Genomic DNA, 26,813 nt, shown 5'->3' with positions numbered 1-26,813 from the left:
GCCGCCTCCTCCTTGCGCGCTCAGGCTGACGCCGTGTCGCTATTGGCCTAATAGCATCACGTGGGCCCTCGCGCCCCTGCATCAGTGCCATTTTTGCTCGAGAAGCGTGTACGGAGTGGCGAGGAGTGCATGTTGGCGCCGTTGCTACGCTCGAGCAGTGTAGGCGGCGCCACGGTCGAGGAGCGAGCGTGAAGGAGAGGAAAAACGAGGAGGAGGGAAGGCTGAGGAGGAGAATGTCACTACTTTACGAAGCTTAAGGGGTTATAGTTGGAACTACTTTTGGTGATTGAGGGGGTTTTATGTTGACCGGCGGTTTCGCAGCACCACGTGGGCACGCTGTCACGCCACACTGTACGTTCCCTGCTGCATGAAAGCGAGCAATACGCCTCATGCACCGCCTATAGAGGCGCCATGGATAGCCGCCTAGCGGGCGTTTCCAACACTACGCGCGGGAGCAATAGCAGACGACAATCGTTTGCAGCAAGGATGGCTGAAGTTCACGGCTGCGATGTCTCCTTTGCTCGGGTGCCAGGCTGCTGCTTCTGCGGTGACAGCTGTAGGGAAGACGCTGACCTCTGTGGGAGCGGGTATGAACACGTTACCGGTGTTTGGGACAGCATTGTCGACATACGTGCCAGGTGCGTGCCAGGAGCCAAACGCTATGAACCCCATTTACATGAAGTGGAGCTTATATTAACTAGCCGATAAAGTTTGTTGAGTAATTCGATCTCTCGATCGTTGTCTTTGAATTCTATCCTTGCCGTAATGCTGCTTCTGTACCTCAATAAACAGCACCCGTCCTTAGTGCAGACCAATATCAAACAAATCCGCACGGTGCGCTGTCTGGATATGCCGTTGTGATTTTCCTGCCGTTGAATAGATGTGACATCGCCGAATAAGTGCAGTCGAAGTCGCCTCGAGAAGAGTTATTGTGAATTTATTTATGGAAACGCATACACTAGTGAACGAAGTCAGCAAACGCACGGGTTAATAAAAGCGCGTGTTAGTGCTGTACCGCCGATGCAATTCTGCAGCATACGCTGAGGAACTGCCGTTCCCGCTGCAGTTCTTTCAATTTTAATTTCCCCAAGGGAGCTGCTTGGAAGCGTACAAAGCTAAAGCCTGACTAACTTTTCAGTACATGTTTTTATATTGCTAGAGAGAGGTGCTACACGATATATTTAAAGGCGGAGCAGCGCCAGTCAAAGTAGATGAGCGCTGTCGACAAGGCCGGTTTTAGTCCTCTGCAGCGTAAGCATAATAAGAAAGAAATCAGTTGAGTACAAAATTCACATGCAAGAAGGGACTACGTTGTGAAACAAACAAATCACTAGGCGTGTTAAGTCTGCTCAGGCATCATCGAGGTGTGACGACTTCCCAAACGTGACGCGAACTTTTCAGCGAAAAATGGAACAAGAATACCATATGCAGCAGCTATTAGCAATTCTAGCTCTGAACTACCTATTTTCTAAACACATTTCCAACAAAAACGCAATATCTAAGATGCCCTCGGGCGAAAAGAATAAAGCTGTTAAAGAAGAACTTCCTTGGTATCATTCCGATAAGACACAGCGTGATTTACACCCTTTACAAACGAGGCAGGGTGAAAACCTCGCAGCTCAAAAGAATCAACAAGAGTTATGCATGGAGCAACTAGCAACAGTTAAACATGTGCGATGCCATGCATAAAATAGACGCAGAAACACACAGTGCGCGAAAGCTGGTGCGAGAACTTACCGGGCCACATTAAACCAACAATTTCAGTTCTTGCAAACTTCAGTAGCTTTACCATACATCACGATGAGCTCGTGCAGTCGTGATGCCTAGCTAGCGCAACGCGGTAAAGAAGCGGAAAGCAGTATAAGCGGCAAACGGCATTCCGAACTTTACAAAATGCCTTTAAACCGCATGCTGCACTGCAGACTAACTTTGTCGCTTACGCGTCTATGACCGAGTGGAAAAAAACACCGACGAGACGAAGGAAAGGACGAGAACAAGGAATTTCCCGCCGAAGCGACGATCCATTTTTGCTACCGTTGATGAGGCTTTGCTGGCAGTGATTAGAACCGTATCGCCGGCACGTTTTCGCCGGTATTTGAGCCCCGTGCAACAATTCCTATTCGACATTCCTTGAAGCTTTGGCCACCCCACACATGCGAAGGGTGTTGCCTACTTTGCTCTGAAAACATCAATAAGATAGAGATCAACGACATAACAAACTACGGCGCGCGCCTGGCTCCTCTCCCATGTGTTGTGCGCAAGGCCGCCGCCAGAGGCGCGTCCATCGGCCCGCACTACGCGTATACTTCGCCCATGCGTTCCGAAAGCATTGTCTCGCTTCTAGCGCGGTTTATTTAACGGGCTCAAAAAGCGTTGCAGGGCCCCTTCAGCGCGAGTTGATACATATTCGAAGATACGAATGAAAAATAGCCATTGATAAAATGAACACGGGATAAGACATACATAATCAAGATAGCAATGCAAAAAGCAAATGATAAGCTCCGTTATTCTAGGCAGCACTTTTGCGCGTATCTAAGACATTTTATTGCGTCTCTGACGTACCTTCAGCTACATGATCTGTTTGAAGTCGCGATTCAGCGGCTTAGCGAGTCCTATGAACGTAGCCGTCGAACAAAAGAGCAAGCAGGGACCGTCTCGAACCAGGACGCCACCGCTTGTAGCGCCAGCCCGCTTCATCCACGTGATCCGCATCTCGGTGGCGCTGGTGGAGTTTCGGTAGTGAACGTGTACAGACTTTATGTGAGGCTTCAGGCAGGCGGTGAACGCCAGCAGGGACACCGTGGCGACATAGTCCAGTAATGGCGCCGCCGACAGAAGGCACAGGTACTGTAGGCTGGCGATGCGGGAGATGTTTTCCTGGAACGTAACGATGCCCGCATGAAATTACGTTACATTTTTAAACAATTCATATCTCCAAAATTTTAACAAGGGTGTAAATGTGTCTTTAAGTCGCACTTTTACGCCGAAAAAAATGTGAGGGTATTATTTATAGACACATTTTAAATCCTTTATTTAAGGCTGCATATTATTTAATGCGCATGCATTTGGGCTGGCTAGCTCATGACCTGAGCAGAAATATCACAAAATAACAGCACGTGGGTGTCCCTTTTTCCTGTCGTGTTACTTTCGCTATTTCAGCTCAGGCAACGATGCAACTGAGTGCAGCAGTGGAGGGGCAGAGCCTATGACGTCTACCCGAAGAAATTTCAGTTGCCCTTATCTAACCCTTTGATTTTCTTGTGTGCGGTAAGTTTTATGAAGAGAAACTATAATAAAAATTCATCCAAACACCCTAAAATGTTTGAAGGGAGCAACTCGGTTGTCTGTTACTGCAGGAACTTAGGTTTGGGATCGGTGGCCTGTTCTGAGCGAAACAGCTAGCTCTGGAAGCAGTTTTCTTTCTTCATGTCTTCTGCTGTTAGACGGCGGCAGCGTCTGCTAGCGTAACCATATAGTTACCTTGAGCATTTATCTCAAGAAAGATATACTTAACCGCAGTAAAGATAACGCAGAAGTACTTTGTTGCGAATTCGTTTTTTGATACTGAACAAGTAACGCACCGAACAGAATATGTTTTTTTTTTCGCTTCTGACAGAAAAGTGTTCAGATCTAGTGCCCGAGTTGCAGCAAAACGATTGTAAATGTTTCCGCATTTCTGAGTGGCGCTAGCGATTACCTTGCCTATATATTTACTTTCTGTCTTTTCTTGCAATAAACCAAACTGCTAGTCTGCGCTCTCTCCTACCACTCCCTTCATCGCTTTTCCGGTATTTTGCGCAGTACGAAACTCACTGAGCAAAGAAAAGAAAGGAGGAAATTTCAGTTCCGCCACCGTCGACACGTTCAGAGTAGGGAGCTATCCTTAAATATGCTCGTGGCACGTCAAAGCCCGTAGCGGAAACCCGACTCACCAGCAGAGACGCTTCGCCTAAGGGCAGGGCATCATGCCGAAGCACGAGACAACTCAGCGAGCTGTTTCTGGCGAGCAGATGACCCAGAGTCGGGTAGTCTGGGTGCGAGGGAATAGGGCAGTCTGAGAGCCGCACTGAAACCGCTGGACAGGCCTCGACGAACCAAAGGGCAATACGGCCATGAACTTCATTGAGAGTCAGCCTGGTAAGCACATTACGAAAGACAGGGGCGGTGTCGCGCATTTCCAACCTGTCTTCGGGATCGAGGAAGAACTCACCCTCGCAGACGACGCACCGAACGAAGCTACCCTGCCTTTCGATGCGCACGTCCAGTTCTTTGAAGTCGGGGCAGTTCTGCGCCAGACGGCGCAGGGCTGACGGGCGGCGAAGCCCGCAAGGGGTCGCGGAGAGGGATTGCAGATGCTCAAGTGAGCCGTCCTGGAGCAGTGCCGTCAAGTCGAGGTCCGGGCCGAAGTGAAACGCACTTATGTTAAGCTCGACGATTTGTCGGAGCTTGGAGGAGATGAAGTCGCGAAGACTGTCGCGGTACACGGCTCCTGCCGTCGCGTAAAAATCATTGCAGGGCTGTGCCGGAAATAGCGGAAGACAGAGTTGGCGCACGTTCGTCCAGAAGTGTACAAGGCCGGCCACGCGAATCCATTCCGCCGTGGTGCCTTCTGCGTGGTGGACGGCAACCAGGACCAGCTGTTGCGGCAGAATGAGGGGATCAACGCCGTCGACAGCGAGGTCTTGGAGTCGAACACAGCTCCACGAGTTGGTCGACCTCCGGTATCTGACATTGGCGCAGACGGTCGCGCAGCTCGTGAACTCCAACGGTGTGGACGGCAGGCGTTGAATGGAGGCTGGCACCTCGGATGAGAACTCGAATGTTTCGAAATTGACGCACCGTTGGAGGATGTCGTTACACTCCAGGAGCGCGTTCAAGAATGCTCCGCGCACGAAATGAACACGCAGATTGTTCAGCTTCGGGCAGTAGCGCAGGAGCGCCGAGAGTAGCTTGAAGTTCACGTAGCCGCTCACTTCGACGTACATGCGGCGGAGATTGAGAGCCAGGGCGCCTGGCATTTCCCAGGCGCACTGCTGCACGTGCCTTATTTCCGACTCCACGTCCGTGTCAGCCACGAGGGAGAACTGAACTTCCCCCAGATAATCAAGCCGTTCCAGCATTAAACCGAGCAGCGCGCTCGGCCTGAGCGGGCAGCCGACGCAGCGCAAGGATCGGAGTTCCGTACATTTGCCGATGTGCAGAGGCAATTCGCTGGGTTCGACAAGAATGCAATTTGTGAGGTCCATTTCGCGGATGGCGCACGCCACTTCCACATCTTGCAGCTGCTCGTCCAGAGAAGACACCCCTAGGTTGGCGGGCAGACTCAGCATCACTGCGGTGTTCCGGTGATGTATTTCGTTAGGGAAGCTGTTCACACTCGTTGAATTAGAGGCTCAAGTGGCGTGGCCCAATGAACAGGATAAGGCGACGGTGCTAAACGAGCCTTGCGCACGACTTTCGACAGATGCCTGCGGCAGCCGTGATATACTACGAGTGAGCAACGTGACGTCACGCAGGTGCGGCGGCACTGTCGTCACCCCCAACGCGTGCAGAAGAAATATTTCGGTGAGATGCGCGAAGGCGTGGTATATCCGAAAGTACTCGGCCGAATTTTCCGCCTTTCCTCAGCGAGGATTATTGTTCAAAGCGGTGAACAGCGATTAAGAGCATAAGTAGTGACGAAGTTGTTCGCTCGTTTTGCCTTCTTCTGTATGCCTGCTTGTTGACAGCATAAAGGAATAGATGCATGAACTCGTGGATATGATAGACTACACGAGATAAGGTTCTGCCGAAGGAGCGCATGTGCGTCTGCAGAACATGGGAGCCATGTTCAAGCGATAGGACCCCTAACCGTATATTGCTACACTTATGTTAACCCGACTGTAAGAAAGTCGGACTGATCGATCCTGACGTGACCGCGTGCGCTTTTACATGAACTCGCTTTTGACAAGTCTTGAACAACGATGGCACGCAGCGTCGTTCCGAGACACCAGCGCGTAGGAACTGGACTTCTGGATCCCGCAGCTGTCTGCAACAGCTTGTTTCATGGGTCGCGTAGTGATGATTATGTTGGGTGCTTGTCTTAGCGCCGTGTCATAGTAGCCTTCCCGCTGCACAGCGCATAAATCGCGACGTTACACTGCTTCCGCGCTAGTCCCAGCGCCGGCTGTAGCCCCGGTCAGTCCGCGTTTATATTTAAACTGAACTGAAGCTTACAGCTGAAACACCTCAGACGGAGCAGAAAAAGAAGATGCCATACACACTGGCGCTGACTAATAATTTCTTTATTTCTTCGTCGTCGATGCATATATAAACCCTAGGCCACACCTACGCGCTGCAAACGGGCTCGAGCTGGATCGACCTCCACTTCTTGCAATCGGGCCGACTGAGCCCGACTCGACGCTCGTTCAGCCCGACCGGGCAGCGTTTGCACGAGCTCGACAGGCCAATTCCAACCCGAAAAGCCGACTCGACCCGTTTCTTTCGGGCTCACGCAAAACACCCCGATATTATGTAGTGTCGTTGAGCAGAAATACGGGTGGGAAGAAATGGGGTGGACAGGACCAAATGGTAAACAAGTCTAATGACTGACTGGCGAGAGAAATTATTGAGGCTGGCACAGTGTTCCACGTGTGTCAGTGTCCCGTCAGTTGGCTTGACGGATAAAGAAAAGACGTATCTCCCTGGGCGGTAGCATGTTTTACAATGTTTTCAGGTGATCATGCATGAGCTTTGTATCTTCCTTTTGACTGCGCATGTGCGGCGCTCCGCTTCCTGAAAAACCTTTCATTAAGCTTCGGTTGTAAGGGAGCCTCTCTGCTGTCCACTCCATTTCTTCCCGCCCGTATTTCCGCTCAACGACACAACATGCACCAACTGGCCAACCGTCTACGCTTCTGCCCCGATATTAGCGCTTCGACAGAGGTGGTATACCATGCTTAAAGGGACTCTAAAAGCAAATACTAAGTCAACCTAAAGTGATAGATTAGTGGTCCAACGTTTCTAAGGTGTCTATATCGTCGGGAAGAAAGCTTTAGTAATCGAGAAACTGAGGTAAATGCAGGACATTATTAGAGACTTTCCCGGGATGTTCAAGCACTTGCCCAATGACGAAAGCATTCCTCATTTAAGTTCTGTCGCTTGCTCAACTACTCGTTGCAAAAAACATCCTTGTGTCCTATTATAGGATGAAATAAAATGTTACTTGTCCACTTCTATTTCATTTTTGGAAAAACGAACTCATTGAAATTGGCCTTGACAAGGACGCGGGTGGTCCAAAGGTTTCGTTTGCGCTCGACTCTTTGCCGCACACGCTTTCGCGCTTCAGCACTTTCCCAGTCGCGTAGTGCTGCGCTGGTTTTGCTGGCTTGCGAAACTCACACAAACTGCAAGTACAAAAGAATTCAACCTCCATTTGATGTCGCGGGATGCCCGAGCGCTCCACGCCACATGACGAAAAAGCAGCTGAAGCGGCGAATCCACAGCCCTTCTTGACTCGGTACCGCCGTCTGTCGGGCGCCGTTTTACTCACCGAGGGCAGGCAGCAAAGGATGGTGATGGCTGGCATATGCAACGTCACCACTCCCCCGGTTGGGGGGCGGGAGATTTGAATTTCAAAAAAGGCACTCGGACCCTTCAGGTGCAATTTTCCCGTACAGTAAGCCTTTTCTTGGCACGAAAGAAGCGTTGCAAGGTTTCTGGGATGGTGTTTAAACACGCCATGTCGACTTAGTATTTGCCTTTAGTGGCCCTTTAAGTGCGCTCCTCGTTGCTTAACACAGGAAAATTTTGACAACAATGTGACACCGTAAAGGCGACGCAGCAACTCACGACGTTAGTTGTGGTTAGAGCATGGTGGCTATTGTACAGAAGTCTCAAGAAAGAAAGAAACAAAATCTCAGTGCCCTTCCACTCTGTGAAGAAGGATGACCAGCGAAGCTGTGTATGTAGTCCCCTTAATGGCGAACTGCACCTCAGCCGCGGGTCGGCCTGGCATTGCACCATCTTCGGGATCGGCCCACGTATGTGGAGGGCTGAACGCCTGCATCACCTCCGCCGTGGATCGGTCCGGCATTGCACCATCTTCGGGATCGGTCCACGTATGGGAAGTGCTTAACGGCTGCTTCAGCTCCGCTGCGGGTCGGCCCGGCATTGTACCATTTCCGGAATCGGCCCACGCATGGGAAATGCTTTTACGCCTGTTTCACCTCCGCCGCGGGTCGGCCCGGTATTGCACTATCTCCAGGATTGGCACACATAGGGGGAATTTTTTGGTTACCACGCCAGGAACGACACGAAAATTTTCTTGGATGGTAGAGGTATCCAGCTTTGCTGTAAAAAAGGGACAGCAGCAAAATTGAACAAAAACAAAGGGACACACATTAAACGTGTTTTATGGACGCCTATGTTCTCCCACGAGCGCGCTGTTCAAAAAGTCAATGTTTTAAGAATTTATAGTCGTAAATGGAGCGCTTCCGCATCTATCTGTGAGGGGTGCTTTTAATGCCTTACTGTGACAAGAATTCGACGCGCTCTCGGGCGTAATCCTCGTTGGCCCGCCAAGCTCGGTGGCATGCCAGGCTCGGTGGACAAATTTGATCACCGCACCAAATAAACAATGACGAGCACAAATACCTGCTATCAGTCATCTTTCACCACCACCACGCTGTGGAGCGTTTCTAACGGTGGGAAGGACGATCTCTGGTAAGCGTTGTTCGGGTGGCAGAAGTTCACCAAGCTCGACCTCAGAGGCGCCTACTAGCAGCTGGGGCTTCAGGATGCCTCCCAGAAGTATGTCACAATATCGACAACTCTGGGGCTCTTCAAGTACACGCGCTTACCGTTTGGTGTGGCTTAAGCCCCGGAACCGGCACCGACGACGGGCACCACTTGCAGAATCTGCTGAACATCCTGGCACGACTGCAGGACGCTGGTCTCAAGCTCAAGCTGGAAAAGCGCGTTTTCCTGGCCCATGTCATTTTGCAGGCCGGTCTAGCCCTTTCCCCCTGCAAAGTTGATGCTGTGCTGAAGGCGCCTAAGCGCCACAACAAAGAGCTTCAGAACTACCTTGGCCTCATCAACTTCTGCAAGAGTTTCCTGGCGAACCTGTCCGTGCACCTACAGACGCTGCATTTTCTGCTTCGAGATAGTCAGCAGTGGGCCTGGAAGGAGCAGGACGTGGCCTTCCAGCGTAGCAAGGGGTTAATCACCAAGGCTCCAGTGCTGGTGCACTTCGATCCCACCAAGCATGTCGTCCTGGCTGTAGATGTGTCGCCGTACAGCGCGGCAGCCGTCCTGGCGCATCGGGCCGAGTATGGCCAGGAACGCCCTGTGTAGTTTGCGTCTCGTTGGCTTCATGCTGCAGATCAACGCTACAGCGAGCTGCACTAGGAAGGCCTGGCTTTTCTGTGCGGGCTCGAGCGCCAGTATCTGTGGGGCCCGAAATTGGAGGCGGTCACGCTACTCAAGCCGCGTTTGGGGCTGCTAGGGCCTGACAAGGCGGTGACAAGCTGGTCTACCATTCGGGAAAGGACCTGGAACCTGCTGATGCCGTGAGTTGCCTGTCCCTGCCAGAAGTACTCTGCTGCTGTTCCAGAACCTGCTGAAGTGTTCACGCTGGAGTAAGCGTACGCGGACGTGCTCTCCAGATCTGCGGTTTCACAGGCGACCAGCCAGGACCCAGTCTAGTGTCAGGTGGTCAAGGCAGTGTCCCGAGGGGAAGAGTTGTTTCTGTGGTTCTATAGACACAAGGCCGTCGAGCTTAGCCTGCAGCAGGGCTGCTTACTGTGGGGTTCTAGGTTGGTGACCCACAAGGTCTCCAGTCCATGGTCCTGCAGTTGCTGCACGCTGGCCATCCTGACGTGCAAAAGACCAAGATGGTGGCCCGGTTCCACGTTTGGTGGCCTGACCTGGACAAAGACTTTGCTCACATGGTGCAGAGCTGCCATGTTTGCCAGGAGCATGAGAGGGCCTCGCGTAACGTTGAAATTACCCCCTGGCCGTTTTTATAGAGACCCTGGTCCCGCCTGCATGTGGATTTTGGAGGGCCCCTCAAGGCCCATTGCTTGCTGGTGGTGGTGGATGCCTTTTGAAACTGATTTGACGTTTTGCCTGTTTCCGCTGCGTCAGCGGGTGCGACTATTGCGCCGCTGCGACAGTTCTTCGCCGCCCATGAGTAGCCTGACGTCATGCTGTCCGACAATGGTACCGCTTTTTCCAGGAACTGAGTACATGGCCTGGCTGATGAAGAAGGGAATCCGCCTCATGATGGGTCTACCGTACCGCCCTGCTTCAAACGGTGCAGACGAGAGGCTGGTACAGACAGTTAAGGACAAGCTCAAGAAGAACCAAGCTGGGAATTTCTGGACGCAGGTTGCCCGAGTACTTTTCCAGTACCGGACCACGACCCACGATGTCACTGGGCGTGCCCGCTGTGAGCTGCTACTGGGCCATATGGTCAAGGCACCATTGAAAGTCTTGCATCCGGATCGACCTACGATCCAGAACGCTCCTGAAGCAAGTGAAGCAGAAGCTAGCTGCTGAACGAGGGTACCGTCCCGGACCCTTGCGCGAGTTCCATTCTCCAGGAACTTCCGTACTGCCCAACCTGGTGCGCCGGACAAGTGGTATCTTCTGCCAGCGCCTCGTCACTGCTCGTCCGCATGCCAGACGGGACCACGTGGCACAGGCACGCCGACCACGTTAGGCCTCGCCTCGGAACCTAGCTTGCACCATCGACTGCCATTCCAAAGTGCAGCCCGCAGGAGCACCAACGGCTACACCAGTCGTTGCCAGCGAAGCACAGCCGACCTCGAAGGCGGCGAGCGTTGCCCGTTGTGTGGCGTCCGTTGTGCCGGTGTAAAGTCCGGCGCCACTCTCAAAGCCTGCCACTGCAGACCCTTCGGGCGGAGTGAGCCGGACTAAGGCAGCACCTGGTGCTGCCACACCCGGCCTGTTACTCGGTTGGATAACAGGCGCTGTGGACTTTATATATATATATATATATATATGAAGGAGTTTGCTGGGGATTACACACGTATGTTGAAATTTGATGCCGCCTGGCGCTCGTTCTGGTGTCTTGTTCCACTCGGTTTGTTTTCAAATAGGCCTCGTTGAAACAAGCTGTTCCCGGCGCAGACAGCTGAGGGATTCGATGTAGCAGGTTTTCGCGTATCGTGCGAACGACAGTGTCAAAAAAGACGACGTGTGCAGCGCCAGTCCATGCAGTAGAGCTCCGCACCAACACAACCAAAACAAATAGGTCATCAAACAAATGGATCATTAAATGACTATTCATAAATTTGGCATCCGGGCACTGCTTTTGCAACCTTCCCGTCCGAAGCATAGCGAACGTTGCCTTCCTTGAGCCGACCTATCAAAAATAATATCGCTACGTACGTTTGCAACGAAATGACTGCACATTAAATTAGAACATACATGAATATTAATTATTATTACCATCGTAATTCCAACTGATCCCTCAGCAGGTTAAAGGAGCCTCCCAAAGCCATCAAGAAAACCTGCCTTGCGTCAACTGAACCCAATGAATGTACATATTCAAACCCTTATATACAATTGAACATTGCGCATCAACGCTAATGGTCCTCCGTTTATCTGCCCTACGCATTACGTGAACCGCTCAGCTGAATTTATTTTTCTCTTAGGAATAGGAATAGCACATCACCAGATATATCTTGTATAGTATAGCGCTCATTACAGAGGAGCTGAGGGCAATGCTGCATCACCGCGTATCGTTCTGAAGATGTCGAAGAATGGTGAGATTGTGCATATAATAAATTTCTTTGTCTATATCGAGACAACCAATATGTAGGAGAGTGTATGGTGTAGCGCGAAGCCGGACAAGGAAGAACAAGGACAAGCGCTTGTCCTCGTTTTTCGGTGTCCCTTTTCCCGCTTCTCGCTGCATCACACAGTCTTATGGAAAGCCCACTAGCCGAAACCATTAGAATAAGTTACAATTTGCTGGTTTCCTAAGGCAAGCATTTCTTACTCAATGGCTGGTAACTAGTGATCTAACTAGTGACTAACTGTGCTAGTGACCTCTTTCTTGTGTTTGTCCAGGAACTGGATCGTTGGCGCAATGACCGCGGTTCTCCTGCACTATAGTGGTTCAGAAGGTGTCCGCTTGAATCTGTCTTTCCCCTGAAGACCGTAAAAGCAGCAGTGGCCTTATACATGTGGTGTTCGACAATTTTGAATATGGAATGCTAGAGTCGAATACGATTCGAATAGCAAGAACCATTTGATTCGTATGCGATGGCTTGAACAGCCGTCGTCCTAGGTGTGGCCACATTGGAGAACCAGCATGGCGAGAAGCTGCGTCAGTGACGGCACGTATAAATTTCGAATGTACGCATGCATGATACGTATTTCCAGTGTTCCGGTCCTGTGGCTAAGAATTAAAGTCGCTGCGGTCTATATAGGAAGTTCTTTTTAAGTGTTCTCTGAAGAACATCCCTGGAAAGGAACGTGCGCGTCTCAGAAGTGGATGAAAACATACTCGACCAACTCTGGTCTTTAACCTTGTACACTGCTCAACCTCTCATGCGCAGTGTTGGCACTGGGGATACAACTTTTCTTCATTCTCAACTGTATTAACCACCAGGGCTTCGCACATCGCCTCCGAGATTCGCCGCCCGATCTCGGAGGCCGTGTTTTGAGTTTTCGTACTACCCGAAACCGAGAGGTGCGCCACTGAGGGCTATGTTGACCTAAAGACCCTCAATTTTCCAAGAGTAGAGCCATTCTTCGATCTTTTCGCCACCCCGCTCTCCCCGGCGTTTCATTCTCCAGGCCTCCTGTCGCTTCAACCTCCTCCGCTGCCCCATTGGCCAATCTGTGTCACGTGGAAGACCCCGTTGCGCTTTTTTCTATAATTTTTCTTTCCAACGCCCTTCGACCGCTATTTCTGGCGCAGTGCGAGGAAATTACGCGCAGACGGATTGTTGGCAGGAGGTCGCGGGATCGAGTCGCGGACACCGCGGTTGCATTCCGACGGGGGCGATATGCAAACACGCCTGTGTCCCATCCATTGCGGACACGTTAAGGAATTCCAGCTGGTCAAAGTTAAATTGGAGTCCCCCATTACGGCGTGCTTATTAAGACATGCTTATTGACGTGCCCCATTACGACATGCTTATTAATGGAGACTTATCAATTAATCCTGCATCGTATCTGTTCAGTACAACGTCTAGGCTTACTCGACACCATCATCCGAATTCACTAACACCTTATTTTGCACGGACGGATGCATTCAAGTATTCTTTTTTCCCCCGAACTATAACAGACTGGAATAAGTCGTTGCCCGTTTCAATTCATTGACTCATTGTATTACTGTTGTGTCTTACCACCGTATTTGATTGAATAATCCATTGTAATATTGTTGTATTTAACCACCCTGCTTGGACCTGTTTTAGGTCTGCAGTATGAAATAAATAAATAAAAAATAAATAAAAATATCGTTTTTTATGTACGTAAAACCCCACAATAATTTTTTTCTCTTGCTTGTGTGCCTTTAGTGTTCCAGATAGAGTAACACTGCTTCTATGCGAAAACTTACAACGCAAAAGAATACAGACGCACGTAGTATACAGATATAAAATGAGTACTGCAATAAAAGTGTTACAGGTGCTAATGAGGGAGGGATAATTATTTTCGGAACCTCTGTTCAGTTGTCCCATCAAGTTTGTTCTTGGTATCAAAATCCACGCACTTGCCATACTGTCTACGTGTGAAAACATTTCTCATGGCCGCCACATACCGTGCATGAGCTGCGCACATCTGTAAAAGGCGCGGAGCATAAATGGCCATGTTGCTAGGCATTGCTGGCCCGAGCCATTTGGAATCTTTCACGCCCCGGCTGTACAAACGTATACCGCATTTACGTAAATGAACCTACGAAACCACGTACACATACTTTCACGCAGTCGAAACCTGGAACTGAGGTAATTACGCACGTGTTTGAGCACACCGTGTGCATACTTCCTGTTTAAGCGACACGAACTCTCAATGTGCGGGCGCTTTATGTCGGAAATAACGGTCCTTTTCTCAATTTTTTTTTGCAGTTGCAACATATTCTGAAGGCCAGTTACCGTCTGACGAAGCAAAACGTTGCCTCAAAAAGTGCTTCGCAGGGCTCGAAATAACTTTTCCGCGGATTTCCTCTTGTAGCGCGTTAGCCGTCTTCTACAGCAGGGCCAGCATAGGCGGCGCCACTGTCAAAGCCGCGCCGAGCGTGAGAGTGGAGCGGTGGAGGAGCGAAGTGGTTGGCAATAAAAACCCTTAAACTTCGTAAAGTAGTGCCACGCTTTGAAGAATGCCGCCTTCTCCTCGCGCGCTCTGGCCGAGGCCGACGCCGCGTCGCTGTTGGCCTAATAGCATCACGTGGGCCCTCGCGCCATGCCTCAGCGCTATTTTTGCTCGAGAAGCGTCTACGGAGTTGCGAGGAACGCATGTTGGCGCCGTTGCTATGCTCGAGCAGTGTAGGCGGCGCCACGTCCGAGGAGGGAGCGTTGAAGAGAGGAGAAACAAGGAGGAGGGAAGGCGGAGAGCGTCACTACGAAATTTAAGGGGTTTAATTGGCACTACTCTTGGAGATTTAGGCGGTTTTATGTTGACCGGCGTTTTCCCAGCGCCCCGTGGGCACCCGGTCACGCCACACCGTACCTGCCCTGCTTCATGAAAGCGAGCAATAGGCCTCGTGCCACTGATAGCCACCTAGCGGGCGCTTCCAACAGTACGCGCGGGAGCAATAGCAGACGACAATCCTTTGCAGCAAGGATGGTTAAAGTTCACGGCTGCGATTTCTCCTTTGTTCGGGTAGGGAAGACGCTGACCTCTGTGGGAGCGGGTATGAACACGTTACCGGTGTTTGGGACAACATGGTCAACATACGTGCCAGGTGCGCCCCGCCGCCAAACGCCATGAACCCCATTTACATGAAGTGGAGCTCATATTAACTAGCCGATAAATTTGTTGAGTAATGCGATCTCTCGATCGTTTTCTTTTAATTCTACCCTTGCCGTAATGATGCTTCTGTACCTCAATAATCAGCACCCGTCCTTAGTGCAGACTTATCAACAAATCCGCACGGTGGGATGTCTGCATATGGCGTTGTGATTTTTGTGCCGGTGAATACATGTGACATCGCCGAATAAGTGCAGTCGAATTCGCCTCGAGAAGAGTGAGAATTTATTTATGGAAACCATACACTAGTCAACGAAGTCACCAAACGCACGGGTTAATAAAACCGCGTGTTAGTGCTGTACCGCCGATGCGATTCTGCTGCATACGCTGATGAACTCCGTTCCCGCTGCAGTTTTTTCAATTCTAATTTCCCCAAGGGAGCTGCTTGGAAGCATACAAAGCTAAAACCTGACTAACTTTTCAGTACATGTTTTTATATTGCTAGAGAGAGGTGCTACACGATGTATATAAAGGCGGAGCAGCGCCAGTCAAAGTAGGTGAGCGCTGTCGACAAGGCCGGGTTTTGTCCTCTGCAGCGTAAGCATAATAAGAAAGAATTCAGTTGAGTACAAAATTCACATGCAAGAAGGGACTACGTTGCGAAACAAACAAATTGCTCGGCGTGTTAAGTCTTCTCAGGCAGCATCGAGGTGTGATGACTACCCAAACTTGACGCAAACTTTTCAGCGAAAGATGGAGCAATACCATATGCAGCAACTATTAGCAATTCTCCCTCTGGACTACCTATTTTCTAAACACATTTCCAAAAGAAAACACAATATCTAAGATGCCCTCGGGCGAAAAGAATAAAGCTGTTAAAGAAGCACTTCCTTGCTATCATTCCAATAAGACACTGCGTGATTTATACCCTTTACAAAGGAGGCAGGGTGAAAACCTCGCAGCTCAAAAGAATCAACAAGAGTTTTGCATGGAGCACCTAGCAACAGTTAAACATGTGCTAAGTCACTCATAAAATATATGTAAAAACACAACGTGCGCGAGAGCTGGTGCGAGAACTTACCGGGCCACATTAAACCAACAATTTCAGTTCTTGCAAACCTCAGTAGCTTTGACATAAAACACAATGCGCTCGTGCAGTCGTGCTGCCTAGATAACGCAACGCGGTAAAGAAGCGGAAAACAATATAAGCGGCAAACGGTATTCTGAACTTTACGAAATGCCTTTAACCGCATGCGGCACTGCAGACGAACTTTGTCGCTTACGCGTCTAACTATGATGAGAACAAGAAATTTCCCGCGGAAGCGACAATCCATTTTTGCTTTCGTTGCTCCCGCTGATGAGGCTTTGCCGGGAGTGATTAGAACCGTATCGCCGGCACGTTTTCGCCGGTATTTGAGCCCCGTGCAACAATTCTTATTCGACATTCCTTGAAGCTTTGGCCACCCCACACACGCGAAGGGTGTTGCCTATTTTGCTCTGAAAACATGAACAAGACAGAAGCACTATCAACGACACAACTACGGCGCGCGCTTGGCTCCTCTCCCGTGTGTTCTGCGCAAGGCCATCACCAGAGGCGCGTCCATCGGCGCGCACTACGCGTGTACTTGGCCCATGCGTTCCGAAAGCATTGTCTCCCTTACAGCGCGGTTTATTTAACGGGCTCAAAAAGCGTTGCAGGGCCCCTTCAGCGCGAGTTGATACATATTCGAAGATACGAATGAAAAATAGCTATTGATAGGGATAAGAGATAACAAGAGATAAGACATACATATTGAAGATAGCAATCAAAAAAGCAAATGACAAGCTCCATTATTGTAGGCAGCACTTTTGCGCGTATATAATACATTTTATTACGTCTCTGACGTACCTTCAGCTACATGATCTGTTTGAAGTCGCGATTCAGCGGCTTAGCGAGTCCTATGAACGTAGCCGTCGAACAACAGAGGAAGCAGGGACCGTCTCGAACCAGGACGCCACCGGTTGGAGCGCCAGCCCGCTTCATCCACGTGATCCGCTTCACGGTGGTGCGGGTAGAGTTTCGGTAGTGAACGTGTACGCACTTTATGTGAGGCTTCAGGCTGGCGGTGAACGTCAGCAGGGACACCTCGGCGACATTGTCCGGTAATGACGCCGCCGACAGAAGGCACAGGTACTGCAGGCTGGCGATGCGGGAGATGTTTTCCTGGAACGGAACGATGTCCGCAGAAAATTACGTTATATTCTTAAACAATTTAATAACGGCGTAAATTTGTCTTTAACTCGCACTTTTACGCCGAAAAAAATCATGTGAGGGTATGAATTATAGACACATTTTAAATCTTTTCTTTAAGGCTGCATATTATTTTAGTGTGCACGCATTTGGGCTGGCTAGCTCACGACCTGAGCAGAAATATCACAAAATAACAGCTCGTGTGTGTCCATTTTTCCTGTCGTGTTACTTTCGCTATTTCAGCTCAGGAAACGATGCAACTGAGTGCAGCAGTGGAGGGGCAGAGCATATGAAGTCTTCCCGAAGCAATTTCAGTTGCCCCTATCTAACCCTTTGATGTTCTTGTGTGCGGTAAATTTTATGAAGAGAAATAATATCAGAAATTCATCGAAACACCCTAAAATGTTTTAAGGGAGCAAATCGGTTGTGTGTTACTGCAGGAACTTATTGTTGGGATCGGTGGCCTGTTCTGAGCGAAACAACCAGCTATGGAAGTTGTTCTCTTTCTTGTCTTCTGCCGTTAGAGGGCGGCAGTGTCTGCTAGCGTAACTATATTTTTGCCTTTAGCATTTATCTCAAGAAAGGTACTTAACCACAGTAAAGATAATGCAGAAGTACTTTGTTGCGGATTAGGTGGTTCATACTGAACAAGAAACGCACCGAGCAGAATCTGTTTCTTGTTTTCGCTTCTGAAAGAAACGTGTTCAGATCTACTGCCCGAGTGGCAGCAAGACGATTGTAAATGTTTCCGTGTTTCTGAGTGGCGCTAGCGATTACCTTGCCTATATATTTACTTTCTGTCTTTTCTTGCAATAAACCGATTGGTAGTCTGCGCTCTGTCCTACCTCTCCCTTCATCGTTTTTCACGTATTTTGCGCAGTGCGTAACTCACTGAGCAAAGAAGTAAACGAGCAAATTTCAGTTCCGCCACCGTCGACACGTTCAGAGTACGGAGCTATCCTTAAATATGCTCGTTGCACAGAACGCCCGTAGGTCAAACCCGACTCACCAGCAGACACGCCTCGCCGAAGGGCAGAGCATCGTGCCGAAGCACGAGAGAACTCAGCGAGCTGTTTCTGGCGAGCAGCTGTCCCAAAGACGCGTAGTCTGGGTGCGAGGGATTAGGGCAGTCTGAGAGCCGCACTGAAACCGCTGGACAGGCCTCGACGAACCAAAGGGCAATACGGCCATGAACTTCATGGAGAGTCAGCCTGGTAAGCACATCACGAAAGACAGGGGCGGTGTCGCACATTTCCAACCTGTCTCCGGGATGGAGGACGAACTCACCCTCGCAGACGGCGCACCGAACGAAGCTACCCCGCCTATCGATGCGGACGTCCAGTTCTTTGAAGTCGGGGCAGTTCTGCGCCAGACGGCGCACGGCTGACGGGTGGCGAAGCCCGCAAGGGGTCGCCGAGAGGGATTGCAGATGCTCCAGCGAGCCGTCCTGGAGCAGTTCCGTCAAGTCGAGGTCCGCGTCGAAGTGGAACGCGCTTATGTTAAGCTCGACGATTTGCTGCAGGAATAGGGAGATGAAGTGGCGAAGACTGTCGCGGTACGCGACGCCTGCCGTCGCGTAAACACCATTGGAGGGCTGTGCCGGAAATAGCAGAAGACAGAGTTGGCGCACGTTCCCCCAGAAGTGTCCAAGGCTGGCCACGCGAATCCATTCCGCCGTGGTGCCTTCTGCGTGGTGGACGGCAACCAGGACCATTTGTTGCGGCAGAATGAGGGGATCAACGCCGTCGACAGCGAGGTCTTGGAGTTGAACACAGCTCCACGAGTTGGTCGACCTCCGGTATGTGATGTTGGCGCAGACGGCCGCGCAGCTCATGAACTCCAACGGTGTGGACGGCATGCGTTGATTGGAAGCTGGCACCTCGGAAGAGAACGCGAATGTTTTCAAGTTTACGCACTGTTGGAGGATGTCGTTGCACTCCAGGAGCGCGTTCAAGAAGGCTCCGCGCACGAGATGAACACGCAGCTCGTCGAGGTTCGGGCAGTAGCGCAGGAACGCCGAGAGGAGCTTGAAGTTCAGGTAGCCGCTCACTTCTACATACATGCGGCGGAGATTGAGAGCCAGGGCACCTGGTGTTTCCGACGCGCTCTGCTGCACGTGCCTTATTTCCGACTCCACGTCCGACTCAGCCACGAGGGAGAACCCAACTTCCGCCAGATGCGGAAGCCGTTCCAGCATTAAACCGAGCAGGTCGCTCGGCCGCAGCGGGCAGGCGACGCAGCGCAAGGATTGGAGTGCCGTACATTTGCCGATGTGCAGTGGCAATTCTTCGGGTTCGACGAGAATGCAATTTGTGAGGTCCAATTCGCGGATGGCGCACGCCACTTTGACAGCTTTCAGCTGCTCGGCCAGAGAAGACACCCCTAGGTTGGCGCGCAGACTCAGCATCACTGCGGTGTGGCCGGGACGTGCCTTGTTAGGGAAGCTATTCGCACTCGTTGAATTAGAGGCTCGAGTGGCGCGGCCCAACGAACGGGAAAAATTGGCGGTGCTGACCGAGCTTTGCGATCGACTTTCGCCAGAAGCCTGCTGTAGACGTGAGACACCACGAGTGAGCAACGTGACGTCACGCAGGTGCGGCAGCGCTGTCGTCACCCTCAACGCGTGCAGAAGGAATATTGCGGCGAGATGCGCGCAGGCGCATGCTTTACCCAAAAGGTGCGCAACCGAGTTTTCCGGTTTTACTCGGCGATGGTTATTGTTCAAAGCATAAGAAGTGACGAAGTTGTTCGCTCGTTTCGCCTTCTTCTGTGTGCCTGCTTGTACAGTCAACAGCAAAAGTTTGCGGGATGTGCGAGCGCGTGGCAAAGCGACCCTCCTCCCCTTCTAGCGGTGAACCGATGGTGTCGAGACCGACGCCTGCACGCATGCGCCTCCCTCCGATACTGCAAGCGTGCATGTTTCGGCGCTTCCTCTTTGCGCGCCGGCGATATCCGAATGTAGCCGCAAGGTAGCCTACTTGCGATATGCGCCGTGGCGGCTTCGACGGGCAGAACGGAAATCAATTGTCCATTTTTGTCTTGCCGGTCTCCTTCTATATAGCGCGTCTTCTGCGGTAGAACGCACCGTTCCTAAAAAGAAATAAAAAGCGAAAATTGGCCACGAGAAGGTGCCGCCCAGAAAAAGAAAAATGACTGGTTGCGTTCGCCACCGGGCCGGCCCTATGCGTCAGCGCACGTGACTGGACAAAAAGCAGCCGCAAGTTCATGCTTCTAAACAGGTTTCACACAGTTTCGCCCGTCGAAGCCGCCACGGCGCATATCGCAAGAGGGCTACGTCGCGGCTACATTCGTATATCGCCGGCGCGCAAGGAGGAAGCGCGGAAGTATGCACGCTTGCAGTCTGGGAGGGAGGCGCATGCGTGTAGGCGTCGGTCTCGACACCAGGGGTCACCGCTAGAAGGGGAGGAGGGTCGCTTTGCCACGCGCTCGCACATCCCGCAAACTTTTGCTGTTGACTGTACACAGCGTAAGGCTATAGGTGCATGAACTAGTGGATGTGACGCACTGCAGGAGATAAGGTTTCATCCGAAGCAATGCATGTGTGGCGGCAGAACACCGGAGCCATATTCAAGCGATATAGCCTGAAACCTTATAGGCTACAATTATGTGCACCCGACAGTAAGAAAATCGGGCTGATCCAGCCTGTCGTGACCGCGCGCGCTTTACAACGGCACGTAGGAACTGGACTTCCGGTTGTCGTAGCCCTCTGCAACAGCTTCTGTTTCATGGGTCGTGTCGTTGTGATTAGGTTTGATGCTTGTCTTTGCGCCTTGTCTTGGTAGCCTTCCTGCTTCACAGCGCATAAATCGCGACGTCAGACTGCTTCCGCGCAAGTCTCGGCACCGGTTACAGCCCCCTGCAGTTAGCGTTTGCATGCACATTGCAAACGGGTCGAGCTGGGTCTACCCACGCCCCGTGCAGACGGGCCGACTGAGTCCGACTCGACGCTCGTTCAGGCCGACCGGTCAGCGTTTGCAAGAGCTCGAGAGGCCAATTCCAGCCCGACAAGCGGACTGGACCCGCTTCTGTCGGGTTCATGCAAAAGGCCCCGGTATATTAGCGTTTTGACAGTGTATCACCAGTATACCGTCGGCGGGATATCGTGCCTAATAAACGGGGACACGGGTCTTGAAGACGAAAAAATTACGAGAAAGTTGATTCTTCAATTTTGTTATGATCGCGTTCAGCACATCATTCTTTACCTGCTCGAAAAGAATTAGCGCCTAAAAAGTCATAGTTTTGCTAAAAAGTAAGCTTTATTAGTCGACGGCGCGAGTTTAATGCGGGTGAAACGCCCCAAGGCAGCCAATTTGGCGCCGTTCGTAACTTCGCAGCCATTCACCGGAGCCCGGCCATATTGGTCTCCTTCGAAAATGCATCCTTCGGGCTTTCTTTCCGCCAAGCGCGAGCATTCAAATCTACGCTGCGCAGGGCTGTCGAACAAGAAAGAAATACGAAATCTTGCTGTCTGATTGGTCCGAAGCCGACATGTGACAAAACGGCGGCTTGTAATTGGCTGTTAGCAGTTTCGATGGCGTCTCGGGCGCCTGGCACAAACAAGGTTGTCGCCATCTTGTCATAGACTGTCATCGAACCCCCGCGAGCGCTATGCCTAAGGACTATCGAAAATTTCACACCCTGTACCAGTTCGGCAAAAACAGACGAAAATGTGCCGCGAAGAGTTGTACCGCTGCCATCGATGGAGACGATAGCGAGCGTCGAAGCGGCAGCAGAGAGCTCGACATCGACAATATGTGTGGCGGCAGCCGACGCGGACGCCTTGGATGGTGCCCCGACAGTTGCAATAACGGCCTCAGCAGAGGTTCGAGATCCGCGGGAGGCGCGTTGGCAAACGACGCGGACGCCTTGGATGTTGTCCCGGCAGTTGCGATAGTGGCCCCACAGTACGACGTAGCAGTTCGGCCCGAACGCACAAGGCTTGATTCAACTTTTTTGACGAGTGCAGATTGTGCCGTCCGGGAGCAGTGAGCCCTGCAGAGAATTTCTGAACTCACGTCGGTTTAGGCGACGGAACGAAAAACGAAGTGCCTCGCGAGTGAGTGCAGAGCCGAGAGTTCTCCCACGACGTATACGATTGTAGACATGGACGCCGTGAACATCTTGTTGGAAGTTGCTGTTTGCCGAGTGTGCGTTGGAGCACTGACTGTTGAAAGGGAGACGCGTGACTAAGGCATAGCCGTGAAACTGCAAGTGTTGTACAGCAGTTGTGGGGAACTTCGTTGGCAGTGGAGCTCGCGACGAATTGCAGGATCGGCGAACTGCAACCCATTTGAAATAAGTCTTCTTGCGGCGCTCGCTTAGCAGAGCACGGGAAATGGGCTGAGTGTCCTAAATGATATTTTTTCCGCAATAGGAGTGTCCCACAGAGGTATGCATAACAAGGCATACCAGCATTATTTGAAAAGCAAGCTGAACCCAGCAGCAACCAGAGCATGCACTGATAACGTGCAAAAGTGTGGCGCTGCCGCAAAAGAGCTTTACAAAGAGCTAAATTTCGGAAAATTTTTCAGCTATTCTCCGGGTATCTGCTTGAGTATGTGGTCCTCTCCAATTTCTGCCTCGGCTTCGAGTGTGGACCAAAACCAGACAGCCGAGGTTATGCTGAATGGAACGCAAAACATTCTTGCCGAAAAAAAAAAAAAGAAATTGAAGATGAGGCAGCGAAGATAGTGTTTCAACGTTCACTCTCACTACATGGCCTCAGGTATACCACAGTGCTCTGTGATGGGGACAGCAGGTCCTCAAATGCCATTGAAGAAGCCAAAACTTATGGCTTTATTGCGGTTAAAAAAGAAGACTGCACAAATCATGTGCAGAAGTGCATGGGCAGGGCACTTCGTAACCTTGTGCAAAAGCACAAGTCTGATGAACCTGGACAGCACTTTAGCGGCAAACGATGACTGACTGGAGACTTGATCACAAAGATCTCCAGCTATTATGGCTGGGCGATCAAGTCTTTCGCTGGAGATGTTGACAAAATGCACAATGCTGTGTGGGCCACATTCTATTATATTACATCGAAGGATGAGCTGCCCGATCACAACTTCTGCCCGTATGGTCCGAACTCGTGGTGCAAGTATAACTCTGCCATGGCAAACAATGAGCCAGCACCAAAAAGCAGGTACAACCTGCTAGTTGTGGTCAGCAGTGCATGCGTCCTGTCCTGCAAGCAATTCTTACTCAACGGCTGGTAACTATTGTGCTAGTGACCTTCTTCATCTGTTCCCCCAGGAACGGTATCGTTTGCGCAACGACCAAGATTCTCCTGCACCAGAATGGTTCAGAAGAGTGTCCACTTGAATCTGTCTTTTCCCTTGTACAACTCTCCTTGACAACTTCGAGTAACCAATTCTCGAATCGAATGAGAAAACAATCTCAAGGACCATTCGACTCGTATATGACGGCCTGAACTGCAGGCGTTCTAGCTGTGGCCACGTTGGAGGACCAGGATGGCGAGAAGCTGTGTCCGTGAGGGCGGGTACAAATTTCGAATATTCGCAAGCATACTCCGAATTTTCAGTGTTCTGCTTCTGTGGCTAAGAATTGAATTAGCTCCAGTGTACATGGAAAGTTATCTTTAAGTGTTATTTGAAGAACATCCCTGTAATGGAGCGAGCGCGTTTCAGAAATTGATAAAGAATCTCAGTCCCCTTCCACTCTGTGAAGGATGACCGGCGAAGCTGTGTTTGTTGGCCCCTTAATGGCGAACTGCATCTCCGCCGCGGGTCGGCCCACGTATGGGGAGTGCCTAACGCCACGTTCACCTCCGCCGCGGCTCGCTCCGGCATTGCACTATATTCGGGATCGGAGCACGCATGGGGAGTGATTGACGCCTGCTTCACCTCCGCCGCGCGTTGGCCCGGCATTGCACTATCTTCGGGATTGGTCCACGTTTGGGGAGTGCCTAACGCCTGCTTCACCTCCGCCGCGCTCACACCGGCATTGCACTATCTACGGGATCGGCACACACATGGGAAGTGCTTAACGCCTGCTTCACCTCCGCCGCGGATTGGCCCGGTATTTCACTATCTTCGAGATTGGCCCACGTTTGGGGAGTGCTTAACGCCTGCTTCACCTCCGCCGCGCGTCACACCGGCATTGCACTATCTACGGTATCGGCGCGCACATGGGGAGTGATTAACGCCTACTTCACCTTCGCCGCAGATTGGCCCGGCATTTCGCTATCTTCGAGATTGGCCCACGTTTGGGGAGTGCCTAACGCCTGCTTCACCTCCGCCGCGCGTCGCACCGGCATTGCACTATCTACGGGATCGGCACACACATGGAAAGTGCTTAACGCCTGCTTCACCTCCACCGCGGATTGGCCCGGCATTTCACTATCTTCGAGATTGGCCCACATTTGGGGAGTGCTCAACGCCTGTTTCACCTCCGCCGCGCGTCACACCGGCATTGCACTATCTACGGTATCGGCGCGCACATGGAGAGTGATTAACGCCTACTTCACCTCCGGGGCGGGTAGGGACGGCATTGCACTACAATCGGGATCAGCCCACGTTTGGAGAGTGCCTAACGCCTGCTTCACCTATGCCGCGCGTCGCACCGGCATTGCACTGTCTATGGGATTGGCGCACACATGGGGAGTGCTTACCGCCTGCTTCACCTCCGGGGCGGGTAGGGACGGCATTGCGCTACCATCGGGATCGGCCCACGTTTGGGGAGTGCTGAACGCCTGTTTCACCTTTGTCGCGGGTCGGCCCGGCATTGCACTATCTACAGGATCGGCGCGCACATGGGGAGTGATTAACGCCTGCTTCACCTCCGCCGCGCGTCACACCGGCATTGCACTATCTACGGTATCGGCGCGCACATGGAGAGTGATTAACGCCTACTTCACCTCCGGGGCGGGTAGGGACGTCATTGCACTACAATCGGGATCAGCCCACGTTTGGAGAGTGCCTAACGCCTGCTTCACCTATGCACCGCGTCGCACCGGCATTGCACTGTCTATGGGATCGGCGCACACATGGGGAGTGCTTACCGCCTGCTTCACCTCCGGGGCGGGTAGGGACGGCATTGCGCTACCATCGGGATCGGCCCACGTTTGGGGAGTGCTGAACGCCTGTTTCACCTGTGTCGCGGGTCGGCCCGGCATTGCACTGTCTATGGGATCGGCGCACACATGGGGAGTGCTTACCGCCTGCTTCACCTCCGGGGCGGGTAGGGACGGTATTGCGCTACCATCGGGATCGGCCCACGTTTGGGGAGTGCTGAACGCCTGTTTCACCTGTGTCGCGGGTCGGCCCGGCATTGGACTATCTACAGGATCGGTGCGCACATGGGGAGTGATTAACGCCTTCTTCATTTCCGGGGCGGGTAGGGACGGCAATGCACTACCATCGGGATCAGTCCACGTTTTGGGAGTGCCTAACGCCTGCTTCACCTCTGCCGCGCGTCGCACCGGCATTGCACTATCTATGGGATCGGCGCACACATGGGGAGTGATTAACGCCTGCTTCACCTCCGGGGCGGGTAGGGACGTCATTGCGCTACCATCGGGATCAGTCCACGTTTGGAGAATGCCTAACGCCTGCTTCACCTCTGCCGCGCGTCGCACCGGCATTGCACTATCTACGGGTTCGGCGCGCACATGGGGAGTGATTAACGCCTGCTTCACCTCCGCCGCGGATTGGCCCGGCATTTCACTATCTTCGAGATTGGCCCACGTTTGGGGAGTGCTTAACGCCTGCTTCACCTCCGCCGCGCGTCGCACCGGCATTGCACTATCTACGGTATCGGCGCGCACATGGGGAGTGATTAACGCCTACTTCACCTTCGCCGCAGATTGGCCCGGCATTTCGCTATCTTCGAGATTGGCCCACGTTTGGGGAGTGCCTAACGCCTGCTTCACCTCCGCCGCGCGTCGCACCGGCATTGCACTATCTACGGGATCGGCACACACATGGAAAGTGCTTAACGCCTGCTTCACCTCCACCGCGGATTGGCCCGGCATTTCACTATCTTCGAGATTGGCCCACATTTGGGGAGTGCTCAACGCCTGTTTCACCTCCGCCGCGCGTCACACCGGCATTGCACTATCTACGGTATCGGCGCGCACATGGAGAGTGATTAACGCCTACTTCACCTCCGGGGCGGGTAGGGACGGCATTGCACTACAATCGGGATCAGCCCACGTTTGGAGAGTGCCTAACGCCTGCTTCACCTATGCCGCGCGTCGCACCGGCATTGCACTGTCTATGGGATTGGCGCACACATGGGGAGTGCTTACCGCCTGCTTCACCTCCGGGGCGGGTAGGGACGGCATTGCGCTACCATCGGGATCGGCCCACGTTTGGGGAGTGCTGAACGCCTGTTTCACCTTTGTCGCGGGTCGGCCCGGCATTGCACTATCTACAGGATCGGCGCGCACATGGGGAGTGATTAACGCCTGCTTCACCTCCGCCGCGCGTCACACCGGCATTGCACTATCTACGGTATCGGCGCGCACATGGAGAGTGATTAACGCCTACTTCACCTCCGGGGCGGGTAGGGACGTCATTGCACTACAATCGGGATCAGCCCACGTTTGGAGAGTGCCTAACGCCTGCTTCACCTATGCACCGCGTCGCACCGGCATTGCACTGTCTATGGGATCGGC

The 26,813-nt window shown here is 52.0% G+C and overlaps 2 protein-coding genes across 2 annotated transcripts; both read right to left on the bottom strand.

The window, feature by feature from the left end:
* Positions 1-2,504: 2,504 nt before the first annotated feature.
* On the bottom strand, positions 2,505-5,455 carry LOC129384211 (uncharacterized). The gene is made up of 2 exons (XM_055069433.2): positions 3,933-5,455; positions 2,505-2,877 (listed from the first exon to the last, which is right to left on the bottom strand). Exons 1-2 carry the CDS (start codon positions 5,328-5,330, stop codon positions 2,569-2,571), a joined length of 1,707 nt encoding a protein of 568 aa, XP_054925408.2. The 5' UTR covers positions 5,331-5,455; the 3' UTR covers positions 2,505-2,568.
* Positions 5,456-16,768: 11,313 nt separating this feature from the next.
* On the bottom strand, positions 16,769-19,722 carry LOC129380217 (uncharacterized). Its single transcript, XM_055069432.2, has 2 exons — positions 18,165-19,722; positions 16,769-17,128 (listed from the first exon to the last, which is right to left on the bottom strand). The coding sequence occupies exons 1-2, from the start codon at positions 19,560-19,562 to the stop codon at positions 16,820-16,822; spliced, it is 1,707 nt and encodes a 568-aa protein (XP_054925407.2). The 5' UTR covers positions 19,563-19,722; the 3' UTR covers positions 16,769-16,819.
* Between the last annotated feature and the right edge of the window lie 7,091 nt (positions 19,723-26,813).

Source organism: Dermacentor andersoni, chromosome 8 (genome assembly GCF_023375885.2).
Source record: "Dermacentor andersoni chromosome 8, qqDerAnde1_hic_scaffold, whole genome shotgun sequence".
Classification (NCBI taxonomy): Eukaryota; Metazoa; Arthropoda; class Arachnida; order Ixodida; family Ixodidae; genus Dermacentor; species Dermacentor andersoni.
Note: the sequence above shows the minus strand (reverse complement) of the source record. Positions and strands in the feature narration are given on the sequence as shown.